The sequence below is a fragment of the Corvus kubaryi genome, unplaced genomic scaffold, assembly GCF_017639235.1.
Source record: "Corvus kubaryi isolate FWS band 111438036 unplaced genomic scaffold, C.kubaryi_AGA036_p1.0 66, whole genome shotgun sequence".
NCBI lineage: Eukaryota > Metazoa > Chordata > Aves > Passeriformes > Corvidae > Corvus > Corvus kubaryi.
Genome location: NW_024582054.1, coordinates 30,063,141 through 30,084,289, shown reverse-complemented (window position 1 = coordinate 30,084,289; position 21,149 = coordinate 30,063,141). Strand labels below are relative to the sequence as shown.

At 42.7% G+C, this 21,149-nt stretch overlaps 1 protein-coding gene across 1 annotated transcript in view; it reads right to left on the bottom strand.

The window, feature by feature from the left end:
* The window catches only part of KCNH5 (potassium voltage-gated channel subfamily H member 5), a 144,821-nt gene extending 136,932 nt beyond the window's left edge, over positions 1-7,889 (bottom strand). The window contains exons 1-2 of the mRNA XM_042047621.1: positions 7,770-7,889; positions 999-1,105 (exon numbers count right to left, since the gene is read on the bottom strand). Coding sequence (XP_041903555.1) covers positions 999-1,105; positions 7,770-7,792 — 130 coding nt within the window. The 5' untranslated portion in view covers positions 7,793-7,889. The remainder of the gene's footprint in view (positions 1-998; positions 1,106-7,769) is intronic.
* Positions 7,890-21,149: the final 13,260 nt, after the last annotated feature.

The following is a 21,149-nucleotide window of genomic DNA, read 5'->3' as shown; positions in this document are numbered from 1 at the left end:
CTGGGGGAAAGATCCCCAGCCCCACAGCACCTGTACCCTGTATAGGGCATTAAGAGCCAAACTGAAGAGAACATCTCCATCAGGATCGGTGTTGGACTGCTCTTGGCCACCAACCCAGTCAACTGGACTAACTCTACTCAGCGTAGAAGAAGCAGCTTTTCTGGAGCACGTTTCATCTGAGTTTTGGCTTTCTACCTTGGGAAGATGGTCTGTGCTAGTGGAGAAGGCAGTTCACTTCCACTGACAACAACAGGAATTGCAGCCATCAGCTCAGCAGATCTGCCCACCCTGCACAAGTCCAGCGTGAGGCCACACAACAGCATGGATTGTGCTCAGAATGTGCTCTAAGGTCGATAAGCCAGTCCTGCCCAGGACAGAAAATGTGACTGGAATGGCTCGTGGTTAAGACAAATGAGGAAAATCCCTGGTTCTGGTGACCTCCTGCAAACCCAATGCCACCAAGAAGAAGGAACACAGGCCCTGAATCTCATTAAGCTGTGAAAGTCTCTGGTTTTCTAACTAATCCCTGGGCTATGTGCCAGGCTTAGTACTCTCAGCAGAGCTCGTACACGTTGGTTTACACACCACAGAGGCATCTCAACACTGCTGGGAGCAGCCACTCAAGGCAACCAGGGCCTGGGTTCTCACTTGTGGAGACATGGGGGAGTTTCCTGAGGGATGTGGGGGAACCTCATTCAGGATTTCTTTTCACTTAACCCAGTCGGTTTCCCTTCAGGGAAACAATCCTCAAAACTAAATATATTTTTGAAAGAAGGAGTCAGACTAGAGACAGCAGAGAACAACTACTATTCTTGGCAATCTGAATGCTTGGCCTGAAAAGAGATCTTTCTTGAGCTGTGGCTACCAAAATACCTGTTTCTTCTCCAAATCTTGCCCCAAATTTACCCATATGTCAAAATGAAAATTTATTTCAGTCTATTACATGCTTTAAATATGCTTTATCACTCCCAGCACCACACACAAATATATATACATACGGTTTTTCTTGTAGAGGAGAATTTCAAAGCAGTTTGACTCATAGTTGTCAAAAGTCTGTCTGACTTTCTCAATGGTCTTCTTGTCTGTCAGTTCACCATACATAAAACTGAAAAAAAAAAAAATTCTCTTTTTTTTCTAGACAAGCAGCAACATCGTTACAGTCACCTTAAATAGCAAAAGCATTGAAGATGCTAGGAACTGTCATTTACCAAGTTAATTATGATTTACACTCCATTTAAATATTTAGAGTGTCACAAGGACACCTACAATAGTGAGTAACCATGACCACCTTCTTACTGTAAATGACTGCAAATAAATCCACCAAAATGCTTCATTAAGTGCTTTACTGAGTATGTCTTTAAGGATATATGGTTAGAAAAAGAGCTGACAGCTTATGAAACCATTCTCAACACAGCTGCAGGCCATGGTAGTATTGCTGTCAAAACAGAGAAAATTGAACAGAACCTCTAAAATCTCCCAAATTTTCTTCAATCCTCCTGAAAATCCTTCTGGAGGAGGAATGTCAGCTACTACAGGTAAAGGCTGTTGGCTGAACCAATGGCTGCAAATCTAATCTTGTCAAGATGCATCTGGGACAGTAAGATAATTGGAATTCTTTTACTAAATACCAATACAAATAGACATAGGATTTAAACAGTGAGGAGCACTGACTGCAATGTGTAGCTATGTCTGCACCACTACCAAACAACCAAATTCATCCCCATTTTCCTTACTGTATACTGTATTTCTTTAATAGTTCACTGGAAAATACTAAAAAGCTTTTGGAGACTCATCCCTCTCCAGGCTGAGAATATAAAAATGTAATTTTAACTCTGCTATTTCTTGCCACTTGACCATCTCATCTTTGCATTCTTTTCCAGGTCAGACCTCCAGCTGGTGTAAGCAAACCCAGCCCCCTGACCTTACTTTTGACAGCCTTTGCAAGGAAACAGCCAGGCTTTTATTGTCATTCTCCCCTGGATTAAAAATAAGTGAAGGCTGCTCTCTGCAAATTCCCAATTACAGAACTGAAAGAAAATGGAACATCAGATAAAAGCTTTCAGACACTTGGATGAATATACTTTTAATTGATCAGACTTTTTTTTCCCCCCCCATTCTCTTTGTTCACAAACAGTTTGAGCCTCAGCTGAAACCTTCAACAGACAACCCTGAGAATATGAAAGGGAAAAGCTATCAGTGCCTCTGTGGTTTCAGTGCAGCTTCTCTTATTGATCAACAGACCTCCAAAGGTTCAATAAATATTTATTTTACGTCTACTGCTCTGAAAGAAACAATAAAACAACACAGTGGTTAGTGGCTCAGCAAGCATTAAAGTACTCAATGAAGGCCAGACCATGAATCTTTCCACAGCCAGCCCAGGGAGGCAATGGAGCTGCTCCCACAACAAAGTGCTGCCTGGTCTGGGTGATGGAGGCATCAGAGTGGCTGCAACATCTGGATGTCACTCCAGGTGCCTCCTCACTGGTAACACAGGCACAGACATGGATTAGATTGGATATTAGGAAAAATATCACTGGAACAGGCTGCCCAGGGATGCTGTGGAATCGCCACCTCGGAAGTGTTCAAAAACACGTGGATGTGGCACTTGGGAACATGGCTCAGTAGTGGTTGGTCTCCATGATCTCAAGAGGTCTTTCCCAACCTAAATGGTTCTGTGATTTTATAAATGGTGTGGCAAAACTGTCACCTTTGGGACAGCACTGCAAAGGAGACGCCACTACAGCAGCTGATGTCAGGAAATGGTTTTACCCAGGCACGAGGCTTCATTAATGTGCTGATTATCATTAACATGCACAGCTGTCTCGAGGACATACAGGACACAGCCTACTGCTCATTTTCAAATGACCTGCCTTTCTTTCCCCACTTCAGCTGATAACCTTTTATACATTTACATGAGACGACAACAAAAAGAGTTTAATATTTTTATTATTTTTTTAATCTATGCCTTTTTTAATGCACTGATGTACCTCTTTTTTTATTTTTGAGACTTAAAACAATGCTTCTCATAGGCCTGAAGGAAAAAATAGCAGGAATTTGTTGAAGTGCTTGATTTTACATGACTTCTAATACAGAAAGTCATCATTAATTAGTGTTAAAATGACAAATCCTATTTGATGATGAGAGGTGGATGGTACCAGTTAGTGCTGCAGAACATGATCAATCAACTTTATGTTTTAAATTACAGGCAGCTTATTGTTGCAATAAACCTGTAATGCTCAAATCTCATGTTATATTCACACATAAAGAGACATTTTTAAAGGCTTCTGGAACAATAAAAACATTTTTCAGAAGGCAATTTTTAACAGCACCAAAGGAACCTCCGAGCCTTTCACTGTACAAGTTATATAAGATTTTTTGCTTATCACAAGTTTAATTTAATTTAGTCTGTCCTATTTTGTACACATGGAGGGACTCCTACTTCTTCAGTCAATCTTTTTCTGCCTCGTATTTTTTTTTTTTTTGTTATTTAGTGCTTGTCAAATCCCTTGAGTGCAAACTGTACAAGACATAAATATCAAAACCACTCTGCTACTGGGAATCTTACTACATAGAAAACACACTTATCAAAGAGAAGCAAGACTTGCTGAAATACACAGAGAAAGGCACGATTTTAGATATTTTCTCCACCTCTAAAACAGACCAGTTGTCATTTAAGATGCCTGGGCTCCTGCTTCCCTCTTAAAGCATGTCTTGGCACAGAAAAGCCTCATCTGAAGTTTCACATTGTGCTCCTCTGTCCTTTGCCAGGATGTAGAGCAGCAGCATCAGAGCAGGACTGGGTTTGCAGGGCAGTAACAGCTGTTGGAGAGGAATTATCCAGGAAAAGTGAAGCACAGAAGGCATCCAACCCTACACCGAATTTACAGCTCTCTTCATGCAGAAGCATTCAGGGCATCAATTACAAGACACAAACATCCACCTGGGAGGAACAGTAAATACAGATACACATCAATAGCTTCAAAACTCTGCAAGGTGGAGAGCAGACACCATTTCTGAGGTGCAGCTCTGTGGGTCCCACTGGCATCTTCAGTGGGGCTTCTTTGCACAGCTTTGGCACTGCAAGGACACCTTCTCACACACAACAATCAGGCCATAGAGGTGCCATCCCAGCACCAAATCTAACTATTTTCAAGTCCAGCTCTACCCACCACACATAATCCCATTTCTTTGAGCACAGTGGGAGTTTTGCCATTAGCTTCACTGGAGCCAGGATTTCCCCTGCAGACTATTTTTTTAATCCCACTTGTCAGGGCAGTAAATCAAAACAGAGGAGGGCAGCAATGCTGACCAAGTGTTTCAGTGAAAACAGTGGCTGTGAAAATCTCATGTGCAGGGAAAGGCAAGCCCAGCAAAGCCTGGAGGGAATGCCAAGTGTCAAATGGCACGGTAGGTCCTCTAATCAGCCACCCAAAGGGTGCCTGCTCTTCCAAAAGCATGATAAAACCACAGAGCTTAACTGAAAAGCAGCAATATTTAGAAAACACTGATATAACTTGCATTAAACTGCATTTTCGTGTTTGTCAACTGTTTATTCTTTCAATGTGTTCATGAAGACACACATGGTCATGTCCGTGGACAACTGGGCATGAAACCAGTGGTTTTCCTGGATGCTGGCTGACCTACTGACACACCTCCAGGCAGGGTTTTTTTGGTTAAATGGAGGTTAGAGGTGTCTCAGTCACAGATGCCCCATTCCTCCTGGACTGCCAGCTCACTTTCACCTGGCAGAGCAGATGAAAGTTCTTCCACCTAAAAATTCCATACATTTTAGCACTCACTTATACCAATTATTCTATACATCAGCCCAAGCTACACATGCAATTTTGCCATGTGAGCTCAGGAAGAACACATATCAACTCCCATCACCCAATATAGCCTGACTTCTATGTACAATATACTTTTTATATAGTGCCTGTGAAACTAAGGAGACTGGCAGTTGTACTGAGGGGTTTCTAAGCAATTTTCCTGCCAGTGGGAATATTGCTGCTGATTAAAAAGATGAGAGAAGTGCAAAATCAAATGAATTACCAGCCTGTCACACATCTAACTCATTGCCTGACCTGGAATAAAAATCACTCACACCTCCAGTGCCTTCAGTTGATCCACCCCTCCCCATGATCTATATCAGGCAAGACCATCTCAGACTTAAAATCCCAGAATCACAGAATTATTTAGGTCGGGAAAGACCTTTAATATCATCAAATCCAACTGTTAACCCAACACTGCCAAGTCCATCACTAAACCATGTCCAGGAGTGCCACACCTACACGGCCTATGAACAGTCCCAACGTAGGGAATGGGGTGGGAAAGAGAATATAGTGAATACTCACTGGACCACCAGGAGAAAAGCATGGCTGAAAGATGATTTTGAGGCACTTACAGCCTGAGGCAAACCAACCAAACATTGCCATATTTATAAATTGTCCTTTATCACACTCATGATCAGTAATAAAAACAACTTGAACCAGGGGCTAGATTTACATCATTTGTATCTGTATATTTAATTTGGTTGGATTTTTGGCACTGAAAAGCAGACCCTTCCAAAACCTGCAATAAGGGTGTGGCACTACAGCACTCTTAGCTCAGAGCACTTGTCTTAGAGCAGTAAAGCAAACATTGCATATAAAGCAAATGTTATATATAACATAACATCATCTGGGCAAAACTGGACTGGGAGCCTGACTCAGAAAATACTATAAATAATAGCCCCAGATATAAAAAAAAACCTCCAGTGACATTCTGCTGAGTAGCCTAAGCAGGCACCATTGGCCTTTAAAACCAATCATCTCCATATGTCTCATCAGAGCTGCTCCAAGTGCTCTGGAAGGCTACCTGTTCCACGTTAACCATGCTGAAAATCTGTCTAGCTCTCACTTAATCCAAAATCTGTCCAACTCTCTCACATCTGGAATGTCTCCTAACACGCAAGAAACATCACACAGCACATGTAACTCACAGAATCCCTCAATGGTTTGGCTTGGAAGGGACCTTAAAGATCATCTCATTCCAACACCCTGCCATGGGCAGGGACACCTTCCACCTGATCAAGTTGCTCAAAGCCCCATCCAACCTGTCCAAGAGCCAGACACAACAGTATTGGTCATGCTTTGAATGTAGAGAGGGCTCCCCTCAAAATCCAGAGGGGGGTGTCTAGAACGAAGATGAAAGAAAAAAAAATCTTTTCTACCAGTTCCATTTTCACAGTAATTCCTCCTCGATTTGTATGATTCACCTGAATGACCTGTTTGAATGTGGTCAAAACAGGATCCTTATAAATGGTACCAGGAGATTATCACATTCAAAACAAGCACGCAGATGGAATAAATCTTTTGGTCCACTCAATATTGGAAGCACACAAGCATCATTATGAGACAGGAACTGCTAAACCTTCGCTTCCTCAACAATTTCCTACAATCCCATTCTGTATTTGTAATTATTTTAATGTGCACAGGCTATAAAAGTGTTGGCTCACAGCAAACATAGACAGTTCAATATAGAGGATGGCAGAGAGCAGAGGGCAAAGTGTGTATGTATCTCCAGAGCAGCTGTGATAAGGCTGTTTCCTGCAGCCCCCCAGAGTGTATTGATGCTGTTGCTACTGTGTGAATGAATATTTCATTTCAACAGCACGTGCCCATCTCCTGCCTCTTGCCCCTGGGAGGACACTTGGCTGCACACAGCAATCCTAGATCCCACTTCCTCCTCTTCCCTGCAGACGAGAGCAGTGACCACACATCAGCAGGTGTTGCTTTCTGGAGAAGGCAGTGACTGCCATCCAGGGACAGGCTTGCTGCCCACCCTGCTCCTGCCAGCTGAAGCATCAGCTGATCCCCAGTGTACAGCAGCATCATCTCCCAGAAATTATCACTGTAGATCACAGAATCACAGAACCACTGAATGATTTGGGTTGAAAGGGACCTTAAAGATACCTGGTTCCAAACCCCTGCCAAGGGCAGGGACACCTTCCACCAGACCAGGTTGCTCAAAGCCCCATCCAGCCTGGCATTGAACACTTCCAGATGTTCCGTCCTCTGTCCCCAGTGCTTGGAATGGGTCGCTCCCTGAAGGCAGAAAGGGAAAACCTACACAAACTTGTATCTCAGCCCTCCCTTCTTGCCTCTGTCCCTCATTTGCTTTGCTTACACACACATTCACATACATCAGGGAGCCAGTCCTTCCCCAAAAGCATCTCTTTTTAAAGGATGCAGCAGGCACAGCGCAAATGCACATCCAGCCACAAATCACAGCTGCTCGCTCCTGAAAAACCACCAATAAAAGAAAAAAGCCATAAAGCTGCAATGCTTAGAGTAAATATATCAGCAGCTTAATCACTCTCTTGGGAATAAAGATGCACTTTGTGCATTACTGGGCTCTGTGTGTGCTTCATAACAGGGGCCAGCGTGGGTTACAGAACAGCCCACTGCCTCCTGGCATGGTAACAGCAGAACTCAGAACAATCCAGCAGAAGTGCCTTTGAACTATATTACCTAAAACCCCACTCTGTTTACTGGATCATTAGCCAGAGTATATTCTCACCAATACGAGCCAGGATAAATTTCAAGGTGCTTTACCATGTGTAAGTTCTGTGTAAGTCGCCAGTTTCAGCCATTTAAAGCCTGTTTTAAGACTTCAACATCTGCAAAACAATGCCTTTACATCGATCCTTTCTCCCAAAATCTCACCATTCTTCCCAGCAGATTAAAAGCTTTCAAGTGCACCAAGTGGCAGCAAACACACAGTGGGCATACCTGCAGGTGCTACTCTTCTGCATGACGTCAGCTCGGTGGTATCCAGAGAGTTTACAAAATCCGTCATTACTATAAACTACGGGCCAGTCCACAATCTGGGCGTTTCCCAACAAAAAACTGGATTCTGAAAGGACAAAGAGCAAAAGAGAGAAAGGGCTGTTGTCAGTGGCAAAGTACAATGAAATCCTCCTTGTGTTACACAGCAGATGCAGAGTTATTCGTGATAGTAACTTCTATCATGATGCTTCAGAGGGAACTGAAATCCAAATGGACATTGGAAAAGAATTTGTGATGAAATAGGGTAACTCCTGGTAATGCAAGTAGCTTCCTACACCCCAAAATACTGATATAAGCACCAGTGCTTTAACAATTTAGAAAGCATTCATTTATTCACATCTGGGCGAGATACTATGTTTTATTTTTATTTCATACATATCTTGAAAGCAACATTAAATTAACTTGCAAACTGAGTTTTAAATGCTGAATTGTATGCGTGCCCAAAGCTGATGATGACTCTTTTGCTTGAGAGAAGTGATTTTTTCTTCCTGTCAGGTCTGAGTGTGTTTTGCAGGACACAGCCAGCATCCCTGGGATGAGGGACAGAGTGCCAGGAACCGCTGGGGAAGGGTGAGTTGCACCCACCACATCTTAGAGTGTGGGTATTAAGTGGCCCACATGGAAATTTAGCACAATCTGGGAGCTCATAGGTGCCAAAGGGACTTCAGATGATTCAAAAGAGATAAAGGGCCTGCAAGAAATCTGGAGAGGGAATTTTTATAATGGCTCAAAGTGATAGGACAAGGGGGAATGGCTTCAGAATTACAGAGGGCAGCTTTAGATTAGATATTGGGAAAAAAGTCTTTACTGTGAGGGTGCTGAGGCACTGGACCAAGTTACCCAGAGAAGCTGTGGATGCCCATCCATGGAATTTTCAAGGCCAGGTTGGATGGAGCTTTGAGCAACCTGGTCTAGTGGAAGGTGGTCTTTAAGGTCCCTTCCAACCCAAACCATTCTATGATTCTATGAATTTCAGTGGCAGTCAACCAAAAAGTACAAATAGGTGGGTTTGGCACATCCTGATAACATGCACCCATTGCTCTAAGTACAAAATATGGGCAGGGAGTATTTCTAGGAGGCTGAACTCAGGTTTAAATATCACTTCAATCATCTGTTCTTTCAGTCAGTGCCTACAGTTCGTATGCATGGACTGGCACCAACACATTATGAGTTAGTCCTAAAATAGTTTAATTCTTCCATCCTTGCTTTTAGCAAGGCATTTCCAAAGAAAGGAAATACCCATTTTGCTTAAACACAATGTTGTAGGGATTTTACATTCATTGACATTGTAAACATTCATAATTTTGTTTTCGGAAATAATACTTTCACTTAGCAGAGGTTTTAAAATTGTAGTCCACAGTAATCTTCAGTGTTTTATTTATTTTTACTGGTAGTTTTCAATTTCATTTTGACTACAGCTATGGAACTATGTGGTCCCATTCACTAGTGATAAAACGCTTTAAAAATATAACTATTAACAATCATTGTTGCATAAAAATTATAGGAAATGTTCCTTTCAGCAGTTCTTGTGGGGAAAAAAAATAAGGATATTTTTACAAATTTTCCTCATAATAGCCCAAGAATGGCTATGACAACAACAGACATTTATTCAGGTATGCACATTGATTTTCACATAAAAGTGACACTGAGTTTGCATGAGCTACATATGCCCTACTCAGAGTGCTAATAACTGAGACTGGATTGTACATTCTGCAAATATTATTCGATTGAATAATGACCATGTACTAAAAAAAATAGTATTTCTTTTTTCTTTATAAGCATGAATTTTGAAAAAAAATAATCTGGAGATTATTGGATTTTCTACAGAAAAGCAGATTTTAAAATATTTAAAAGCCAGTCAATGGGAGGAATAGAAGTTTGGATTTTGTGAAATCTAACACTTTTAAGCTCAAGGCATTTATTCAGATCCATCACAAATATTCTTTAAGCCTAAATATCAACTTTAAAAATCTGCTTTCCTGCCCACAGGAAGATGTCCTTGCTACAAGCAGCAGGAGACATGGAATAAAGCCTGAGCACTACATAAAATATCCCTGGATTCCCACAGCCCCTTCTGCTAGGACTCAGCCCAGCTCAGGGGACACCCTAAACCCCTGGGGACCAAAGGTTTGCTGGAGCTCATCCCACCGTACTGATGTTCCCCCCACACCTGCATCTCCTCTGATGCCTAAAGATTTTTTAGCTTTTTATATCTTTTCATATATTTGTAGCCTTGTAGATTTTTAATATAGAGTTGTACACTTTCTAGTACTTTTCCTGCCCTTTCTCATAATAAGCTAACCCTTTTCTAACACATTCTTGAAGTTCTGTTTAGTCTTATACTTAGGAGGAGAATTTCTGATAAGGACATTTTGTTTTCAACCTGAACTTAAGAGATATAACAAGAAAACAGGGCAAAGAAGCCCCTGGACAAACTCAAAGGGCTGACCCAAGGGTGGGTTGGTGGCATAACTGATTTCCTGTTGGATGTACTGGCCAGATATACTAATTAATTAGCCTCACAAAAATTGTAGAAATCCTTGTTCACGTGTGCACAGAGCCATATTTGTGCACCTGAAAGCTTTCATTAAAGAGTTGCTTTTTATCCTACCACTTTAACACTGTTGCAAGGCTTTCTGCCTTTTGTTATTAGGCAGCACCTCCAGTTTAGAAAAGGGGAGACACCCCCAGCCTCCCAAACCCACCGAGCCTTCCCCATGGTTGCCACCCCATCACCACCATGCTCCAGGAGCTAGAGATGCTGGGAGCATCAGCAGTTCTGGATTTCCCATCCCACAGGGAAACAACCCAAGGTTGCAACGACCCTCACGTTAGATTTGGAAAGACTGTCCTTATAGAACCATCTTTGGCCAAAATTCTGCTCACACATCTCAGCACAAAAGGCACAGCCTGGCAATGATGCACTCAGGGATGCTCTGCACATGCCTGAGCTCCCCAGAGGGCCACAGTCCAGAAGCAGAAAACCCTCCTGCTGCAAAGCCTCCCCATCCACAGACATTAACTCGATTGTGCATTCCCACTACATCACTGTTTCAGGGCACGGAGCACACAGCACACGTACACACGTGGTGCAGCCAGATAAACAGCATTTAATGGTTGTCTTCTGTGGATTTTATACTTCTTTGCACCTGAGGGTCTCAAAATATTTGATAAAGCATTCACCAAGCTGATCAAATCCACAAGAAACCTGGGAGGGGACAAAACATAAATGCAAGCTATTGATAAAAATTTTTGTGGGTTTGTTTTGTTTTTTATTCTAAATCCTGTAAAATCTGTGGTAAAAAAAAGACACTAGAAATATCTCGGTAGATATTAGTATTTCTAATTTTTAAGGTTAGATCAGATCCATAGTATATAGAATAGAAGCCTGACCAGATATTAGAAGGTCTTTTCTTTTCTCTCCTTGAATTTTCCTTTACTTAATTGACTAAATTTACTTAATTGACTTCTGTTTTTTACCCTTGTCTCCTAAGCGAGTAAAGCTCATTCATCCATGCTCAGCACAGGAATATGAATCGTAGAATCTTTTAGGCTGGAAAAGACCTCCAAGATGATTGAGCCCAACTACAAACCCAGCACTGCCAGGTCCACTACCAGTATCTGTGTGTGTGTGTGTGTGTGTGTGTGTGTGTCCAATTCCAGCTGAAGGAAAATCTTGATTCAATGTTTGCCTCTTGTTAGAGATCAATAAATCCAGCTGTGGGCACAAAACCACAGGGATCCACATTTCATTAATGCTGCTGCTCACTGAGCAACTTGATAAAATTGAAGGAAGAACAGGTCAGTGTCTGACCCTTGGGTTTTATTGTGTACCCAAATCTCAGTATCCACAGGACTCTCTGTATTTAACCTACCCTATATTTTATCAGGAGCCATGTTATTTTATTCAACCAAGACACAATTAATTCTTCCATATTTCTACAGTTACAGACCATAACTCCAGGCAGATTTAATTCTACATGAGCCAGTCCATACCCAGCTGTAAAAATCCAAACTATGTACTGGATGACAGGATACTTTGAGAGAACCTCTCTTTTTTTGACCATAATTTTATAAAATCATCTCATCATCACTACTCACTGAAAGTCCATTTCTTCAGTTCCCTTCCCTGAGGATGGATTCACAGCCACCCCTGGACTAAATCCACCTGCATGTCTGACTTCTGTATTTCTGCAATTCAAATTCACAATTTCCTGGCTAATAAAGATCATCACAGTTGTGTCTTTGGTTATGATTTCCATGACTCTATGGCAAATTCCACTCTGTCCAATTCCCAGTTGTCTGCCTGAACCAGGTGTAAGAGACAAGGGCTAGAAAAAACCTCATTTTATCTCCATCTCCAGTTGCCACAGGGCAGCCAAGGATGGAGGTGTTCAGACTCCCTTCATAGGAGACGCAGCTTCTCCTTCCCTGCTCCAGTCTTCAACAGATGAAAGGGGTGTTTTGTGCCTTCTTCAGAAGAAAAAGAAAAGGAGCCAACAAAAGGTCTGGAAATGGCAGGGTGATGGGCATGGCAAGGACACCAGCACTGGGATCTCTACAGCCATAGTCCTGTCAGATCCAACAGACAAGAGCTGTATTCTGCAAGCAAGTCTCTTGAGAGAATATGTTATATTGGAGGTATTCTCAATAACAAGTGTTTCTTAAGAGAGTTTAGTTACTCATAACTGGATATTACTGACTCCAGCCACTACACCAACACCAGAACACATTAATTTAATTATGTCACAACTTCACGGAAAGATCACAACAGGGATTGCCAAGGATAGCCAAAGTTAAGAATGGCAGGGCATAAATACAGCTGATGTTCTGCTGTAAGGGGCTGGAAACTAAAACTTGTGCAGTGTCCATGCTGTGGCCCAGAAAGGGAAATCTTCTCTCTCCTTGTACAGCAACTCTCAATCTCACAAGTATTTTACTACAGAGGCTGGGGACTTCCCCACTGGTCCACAAGACACTGGTCACTGCTGAAAGCAGGACAGTGACTCTGAGAGATGCTGGCCTGATCCAATATATGGTGGAACTCCAGGAAACCGGGATCCAGATAACGATGGTGTGGTATCTCGTACTGAAAACATTTCTATGCAGCTGATTTCAAAACTCACACAATGATTGTCCTGAAATCTCCAGTGATGTGTTCATCCTTCTTGGATTTCTCTGACGCACTGAAAGTGCACTTCGCATTTCCTTACAGATAAAAGGTCAATTTTTATTATTTCTAAGCTTGTCTTGGTGTCATTGCCTCCATCAACCATCTTCTCCAGCCATTCCCCTTTCTGATGTACTGTAGAGAGCCCAAATCACAACTCTGTAGGTTGTGTATGCTCCTTGAGTAGATGCCTCCAAGCACCAGAGTCTGTCTGTAAGGAAAGCAGGGTCTGCCAGCAGACTCGTCTGTCAGAGAGTTGCCAGATTCCTCTGAGGGAGGCAGTGGGCCTTTTATTAGCTAATATAACTCTCTTATTTACAAGGTTCAATGCTGATGGCAAGGAAATGGGGTATTAGAGGCATACAGTCAGCAAAACTTCAGGTTGGAAAACACAATTGAGGAAAATAATTTTTTAAAAGGCACTGCATTTGCTGTTTCCATGCTTCTATTTTGTAAAAAGGCTCTTTTGTGTGAAAGCAGCCTATGCTGTAGAGCAGCAAGCCTTTAATCTTACTCTACCTTGCAGTAGCTAGCACTCAACACAGTGCTGAGCCTTGTGCTTGCTATTAAAATAAAATAAAAAGACCACAGTGTGCGAGCAATTTTTTTAACTAACGAAATGCCCAAAGCAGTGTAAAATTCATGTTATGTAATGACAGGAGAGCAAGAACAGCTAAATCATTCCAGAAGATATGCTTAACCAAGTGAGAAACATTGTCTCTAATCATCTTTTCTCAAGAATGCTTGGGTACCACTTGCAACCAAAATTGTTTAAGTCACCAATTCTGAGAATTCCATCTCTTCTCAAGGAAACAGGCAACTGACCTTTTTTAGAAAGGTCACCACTGAAAAGATGCTGTAAAGAAAATAAAGTAGTAGCAGAACACAAACAACAATAATGATTATAATAACAAAAAGAAGCAGTGTTTCCCTCTATGAACAAATTCCTACCTCTAACAACTTTACACAGAGCTGTCCTTCAGAACTACCACCCTTCCACTGCAGAGCAAAGGCAGCCCAGACCTCACAGGGGCTGTGAAAAATCTGGAAATTGCCTTTTTTTGCTAATATAAAAGCCCCAAACCACTTCAACTGCTGTCAGCCGATTCTCCTCATAACTACACAGGGTCAGCATATTGCTGCAGACTTGTTCAGAGCATCTTGGAAAACTGGTGGTGCTCCTCTGTGTGTGTATTCAGGAGGGGTGTCCAAAAACAGTTCTCTTTTTTAATTTTCTTAGCTTTCCTGAGCAGGTCTTGGCTCTGACAGTGCCCAGTGTTGTCTGTGGTGACTCCAACCACATGCTCAAGATGTGCTGCATCCCCATGGAGTACAGAGGAAGATCCTAAGCCCTTTTGGAAGGCACAGCCCTCTAAAATCTGCCTCAACAGGCACCAACATCCCTCCAGCTCTGGGGTCGGCTGCAGACGAACCTCTGCTCTTGAAGCAGCAACCTCCAACAGCACTTTGTACTCCAGTCTGTAAAACCACAGTGCTGTTTTCTAACAAAGCTATAATTTCCCCAGTGTCTTTAAAGCATGCAAAACATCAGTGCCATCCAATTTACCCAGTACATTAAGTGTTGCTTGCCTGAAAAAAAAATTCTCCACGGACCAACTCTTTACGTCACCTTTCTGTGCCAGTGTTGTCTTTATTTAAAACTAATATTATGAAGATGCAACGAGAACTAAACCCAGAGCAAGGTGACTATGCTGAAATGATCCATTTCCTGCCCCAAAAACGTGCTCCTCAAATAAAACAGAAGACGAATAATCCAGCACTGGCTGAAATATTAAATCCACATGTAAGTCGCTCAGCTGGGAAAACAGCAGCTTTCAGCAATTTAGCAAGCGAGCTCAAGAAGAAAAATTAAGAGTCTGCCTGAAATTTACCTCCTGAAAACTTAGAAAATTAACTGTAATCATTTGGAATGTGGAAGCCCACAAACAGCCCCAGCCTTTACTGTGGCACATCGCTGACCCGAGGAAGAGCTCTGAGGCAATAAGGACATGAGAGCATCTCTATGAATTACCTGAAAAATGACATTTCGTACAATTCTGATCACAGTTTCTCCCCCACACATCCATTTATCCTAGAATTAAACTAACCCTCACCTATCCTGGTTATCATCCAAATGCCACTGCTGAATCTGCTCTCTATTAAAATTATGCAGAACACAACATAGATGTACTGAGACTAAATTTAAACTGGAGCATGCTGCAGCTCTCACTCAAGGCACACAGGCACCCTCAGGGAGCAACCAGAATCCAGACTTCCAGCTTTACACAAATGAGAGCGCTGGCTTCACATTCCCAGAGGAGAAGATTGTGGTAATTGTGGTAACAGGAGCTGTTCAGACACGGGGCTCCTCTTGCAAACACTGAGCCCACAGCAAGTCCCGGCTGCAGTTCCACAGAGCCTGGCTGCTTCTCAAAAAGAAACATATTTGGGCAGAAAATCGGCTGCATCTCCTGTGCTCTCCTCTCTGTGCCAGTGGCTGAAGCAAAGCTTTCAACAGGACTGGTCCCAGAACCCCTCCCGGGCGTGGAGTCAGTCCCTGGCCACTTGGGATACCCGGGGCTTAGCATTTGCAATAGCCAGTCCCCTGAGTGTGCTGATTAAACAAGTATTGTCCTGTTTTTTTATCTGAAAAGCAGATTATTAGAGTACCAACTCCAAAATCTTCTATTATTTAATGTTATCGAATCAGAAAATCCTATTTCCTTCAGCTATCCAAGAGAATAACTTAAAATCCCAGTTCACCACCAGACAGCACCCTGTAAAACAGGCTAATTAAATGTATTTCCACTTCCTGACATTATTCTTTGGCTGTATATTCCTTCCAACTGCAATAAAAAAATCAGAATGTTTCCTCAAAAAAAAAAAAATCAATTTAATTTTTTTCCTTCTCTCAGGTTTCAACATTAACCTGGGAATGCAGCAACTCTTGCAGTGACCTCTTGTGGCAAGTGCTCAGCAGCATTCAAGCTTCCCCCCAAAGGAAAGGCTACCTCTCCCACCACCCCACCCACCACAGAACGAAATAAACAAAAAGAGAATGAGAATGAGAATGAGAATAGGAGAGAAGAGAAGAGAAGAGAAGAGAAGAGAAGAGAAGAGAAGAGAAGAAGAGAAGAGAAGAGAAGAGAAGAGAAGAGAAGAGAAGAGAAGCAGACCCACAATTAGAAATGAGACCACAAAGCAGCTGATCATATCTCACGTAAATCCAGATTTTCCTTTAGCTAACAATATGGCATTCTTTAAGTCTCTAAATTAATAAAATGGCACAGAGCTTCCATAACTATTTTTTTTAAGTAAAAATAAACATTTCAGACCATGCAGAACTCCCCCAGTTTCAGCAGCAGTCTGATATGCTTAATCCATCTGCACTCAGCGAGCCCACTTGAAAAGGAAGGAAAACAGGGTGTCTGCAACTGAAAACTCCTCACATATGTCATCTAGTAATGCTTGTCAGTGTAAAAATCCACTTTGCATTGATTTACATGTCAGCAAGCGCCCAGCAGTCACAGAAACTGCAGAAGGAACCCTGTGCCTTCGAACGCCAAAGAAAGCCCTAATGACATCAGCTCCTTGGTCATCCCTTTGATAACTTCTGAGCTGAACTGGGGGATGGAAACTTTCACCGCACAGTGCATCCTGCTTTTATGCAGGGATTTAGGGAACTGCTGAGCTCTACATTTTCCTTGGAGGATTCCCAGTGACAGACATCCAGTAAACTTGAAGTACGTCGCTTTAAAGAACTTTCTCTCTGCAGCATGTGTGATTTAATTGGTGCCAGATGAAAATGCAGCTCATTTTAATATAGGGGAGAGAAGCCCACATGTATCACGTCCCACGTCCCCGCCTGTAAGACAGGAACCCTACACAAGCTAGTAAGAAGAAGAGCCAAGAAACATTTATTTTATCTGTAATACCAGCAGAATAAAAATTAAAAAGGTGTCTTACTGCTACACATGTGACACTTGTTTTCCCTCCCTTTCCAGGTAACCTGCCTTGACAGCAGTCACGTGTGAACAGCGCTGATCCTTTCACCCATCAGTCACAGGGACCCAAAAGGGCAGAAAGGTCTGTGTGAAGGACCTGCTTTTCAGGAACATGGCATAAAGGGAATTGAATGCTAGCTTCATTAAAACTCACGCTGAAATTCCCATGTAAGCCTTACAGAGCTATGATTTCCTTCCAGTGCCAAAATGCACTTGTGAAAGACCCGCTTTCACGAGGAAGCTTCTAAGAGTTATTGCAACAGAAACAATATCCAATAGTGATGACTCTTATCATGTAAGATTATATACAGTTTTTCACAAAATTCATCCCCTCTTCCAAACTGTTAGCAGTCTTTATTGCAGATTGCTGCCGAGTCCCAAAGTTGCCCTTTCCACAAATTCATGCTCTCACCATAAAAGCAAATTATGCCATTAACATGTATTTAATTTTTCTGCTGATACAATCTGTGAAGGCAAGACCGATGTGCATGGCTCAACTCACTGGATGACTCTGCCCATGGGACAGGTCAATGAATCCCTGCACTGCCACAGTGCTGAGCACAGGTCAGTATCAGTAGGAGCTCTGAATGCACTGAAGAAGCAGACAATAATGTCAGTAATAATGGGCACAGACTGCTCAGAACATCTTGGGAGAGAACACTGCCCTTAGGATCATCCTTATTAAACATCCCAAATACTAATGGCAGTAAAAGGCAGTCACCTTAATGTGATTTAGCTCAGTGCTCTCACAAAACACCTCTTCTTTCAGCTCAGCAAAACACCTGGTGCTCTTAAGATCTAGGGCACAGCCAAGGCTGTAGCAAGATCATATTAAATCTTTGTGAGCCTCAGATAAGCCTCAGTGTATTTTCACTGTGCTTTAAAAGAAGAAAAAAAAAAAAGATTGCAGAGAGTGCACTGAGATTACCCTGAAGACAGGTCTGGGTGTCCTCAGGGCTTGTCCCTTTCACCAACCACAGCAGCCCTAAAGACAGACCCCGCTGCTCCCCACGGGCTTTGGCTCTCCTTAAGTGGAGCTCAGCTGCGGTGTGGGCAAAGAACCTGCAAAGCAGAGGCTGCCATGCACCACCCCATGCTTTGGGAAGCACCTGCAACCTGTGATGCTGCCCAATAAAACACTTCACAAGCTCCAAGATGTAATATCGTCTCCAAAAGAGACTTTCCCAGGGCAAGGAGACACCGTGGCACCTCTCCATCACTTGGACAGCTGCTCTGTCCTTCCCAAACACATTGGCTGGGAGAAGGGCATCCAGCAGGGCTCTCCCACTCTCCAACACAGAGGGCAAAGAGCCACAGTCACCCCTTTCACGGCCACCCCGTTCCTTTCTGCTCAGCTCCTTGGTGCTTTGCTCATGGCTGCACACTGTGAGCACTTCTCCCACAACTTTAACCTGATAAGCAGCCAAAGCTGAGGTAAAAAGGAAGGGTTCACAACATTCCTAAAGATAAAGTGCCCAAATAATGCTGAAAATTCAATATATGATTGCTTTTAACACCAGGTCAGACACCACACCAAGCCTGCACACCATGTTCCCGCTACACCCACTCCCAGTTCTGACTTTCCACATTGTAAAATTATTACAATTTTGTCTGTAAATTTTGTTATTAGGATCCATCTCTGGTAACTCTGAGTAATTTGTCTCCATCTACACTTCATTTTGAAGCCATTGCTTCCATTTCACCTGAAGAAGAGTCTATCTGCTGAAATACCTGCCTAATTTTTTCCAGCAGTACCCATAGAAGTAATTCTAAACCTAATAGAAGTTATTACCTGTGTATCTACAAACCTTCTCTTGGTTGTTCAGAAAAGATTTATGATCAAGAAGTGCAATGGGATTGCAAAAACGTGACAAATCTCAAAGGAGAATGTTCCTGAACCAGGAACAGTGACAGAAAGGCTTTTTTTTTTTTTTTTTGAGGGGGGGGCCATGTTGAAGATGTATTTAAAAAAACAATCATCAGTCTTTCCTTCATCCCATTCCTCTAACTGTCAGTGAAAAACCTTTGGAACCTGGTGAATTCAAGTGTAAAAACAAGCCCAGCAGACAGTCAGCAGACCAAATCCTTGTCTCTACCAAGCACTGGCAGGAGATACTTGAACCAGATTTGCTCCACTGTATACTATTAAGTTTGGATTAAACAGTGCTGAATCCAATGAAAATTACTATTTCTATAAAGGACAAATAAGGCTATGTCCTGGATGACAAAAATAAGAATTAAATCATGTTTCAGCTCACAACACTGACAACTTACATGAGTTAAATACAAATTCCCAATCTACTTTCTTCGTTGTGTCCAACAGGGAAAATTTGCCTCTCTAGCTAACATCAAGCTTAGACATCATCAGCGGCACAGAAAAAGCAAAATGAATTGCCAGATCAGCATCATTTATGCTCCTAAATCAGACCAGGTTAAAAACTGGAGGGGATACGTGCTTTTAAAGTATAATGTTCGAAAGCCTTCTGAACTTTTCCAATTTTTGATAGCTCAAAGCTTTACTGAGCTTTCATCAGGGAGGATGTGTGATTTAATTAGAGCACAATACAAAACCATGGCATTCCCAAACCATGCTCCCAGCCCTGCCACCAACATGCTGCATGACCTAGGGAAATCAGCTGTGATGCCCCAAGTCCCCATTTACGCCACAATTTGAAGAACAGGTTGAGAAAGCCTCAGTATGTCCTCTTCCACAAGGAGCCGTGAAGTGTAATTAAATTCCACTCAACACTTTGAAATTGTCAGAGGGAAAGTGCTGTATAAACGCCTATTAATTACTCCTGCATTTAATATTCTGGGAAATAAATACACTATTGTGGGAAACCAGCTCTTGGAGATTGTGCAGCTCCAGGGCTTGACAAGGAGTCAGCTGCCAGCCACAGAACTGACAGAGGCAAGACCAGAGGGAGGAAGCCCCCAGAAATGGCTGATGGCTCAATACAAAGCTGGCATTTTAACATGCAACATTTTAAAACTAATTCCAACTCATCTCACTCCTGCTCAGGAGGAAAATCCATGAATCACCAATTCACTACCTGCTGTCAAAATCAACTCCAAGCCAGCACACCAGACCATACTGGTATGAATGTGGGGTACATCCAGCACTGTGCAATATGGAAAGGTGGAAAGGAACACTTTTCAGCATGATTTCACATGCCACTGGTGTCTTGATTAATACTAAATGTGGTACCTCATCACAATGCTCTGCTCTGCCCACCTTTCCCACTCCTGTCACCAGGTGTACACTGGCATAGCAGGGCTTCCCCAGGGCAGGGTCACCCTAAACTTGGGCTGACCAAGGAGTTACCTTTCAGCAAATCCAAAGCACATTTGTGCAAACACTCCTGTGTCACAGTGGTTAAGTGCCAGTGCAAAAACTACATTAAAAAATGCATGTAACTAGCACAGGACTTGCCTAAAGCAGCATCTACATCAGCACACCCAAAGAGACAGTGGGCTGCAAACATATCGTAACTTTAATGCAGCTGTGTAGAGCGCTCTTAATGAGTGCTTTGCGCTGGATGCAAGGGTGAAATTAACTCCTGCAGCAAGGAATAATTGGATACCACACAGTCCTGAACTAACCCTGTAAATATTCACCTAACAGAGGAGCCGTAAATGACCAACTGCAGACAGTTCTTTTCCCATTTGCTCAGCCACAGCATTACAATCATCCAAACCACAGTCACTCCCTCACCGCTTTCCCGGTACCTTTGCCACAGACTTCAAAGTGTCACAGAATTGCAAAAAACTTTGAACCCCCCGAATGGAAATGACTGCAAGTCCTAATTATTACAAAACTAAAGAACAAGAAGAAGGGGGGGGGAAAAATGACCCGATGGGCGGAGAGGATTACAATTTATTGTCTCATTTAAAAAAAAAAAAGGGAAAAGGGTTCAAATTGGCAGCAGCGATAGCGATGTAAGAAGTGCGGGGAGACGGCAAGGACCGCGAGGGGATGCTCCGGAGGGGACGAGCGGATCCCGTTCCTTGAAGGCACCGCTTTGGCACGGACCCACCAGCGTGGCAACGCCGGGGCGAGAAGCCGGAGGGACGGAGGGATGCATGGACGGGCGGATGGATGGATGGCTGGCTGGATGGATGGATGTATGACGGGGGATCTCTCACCGC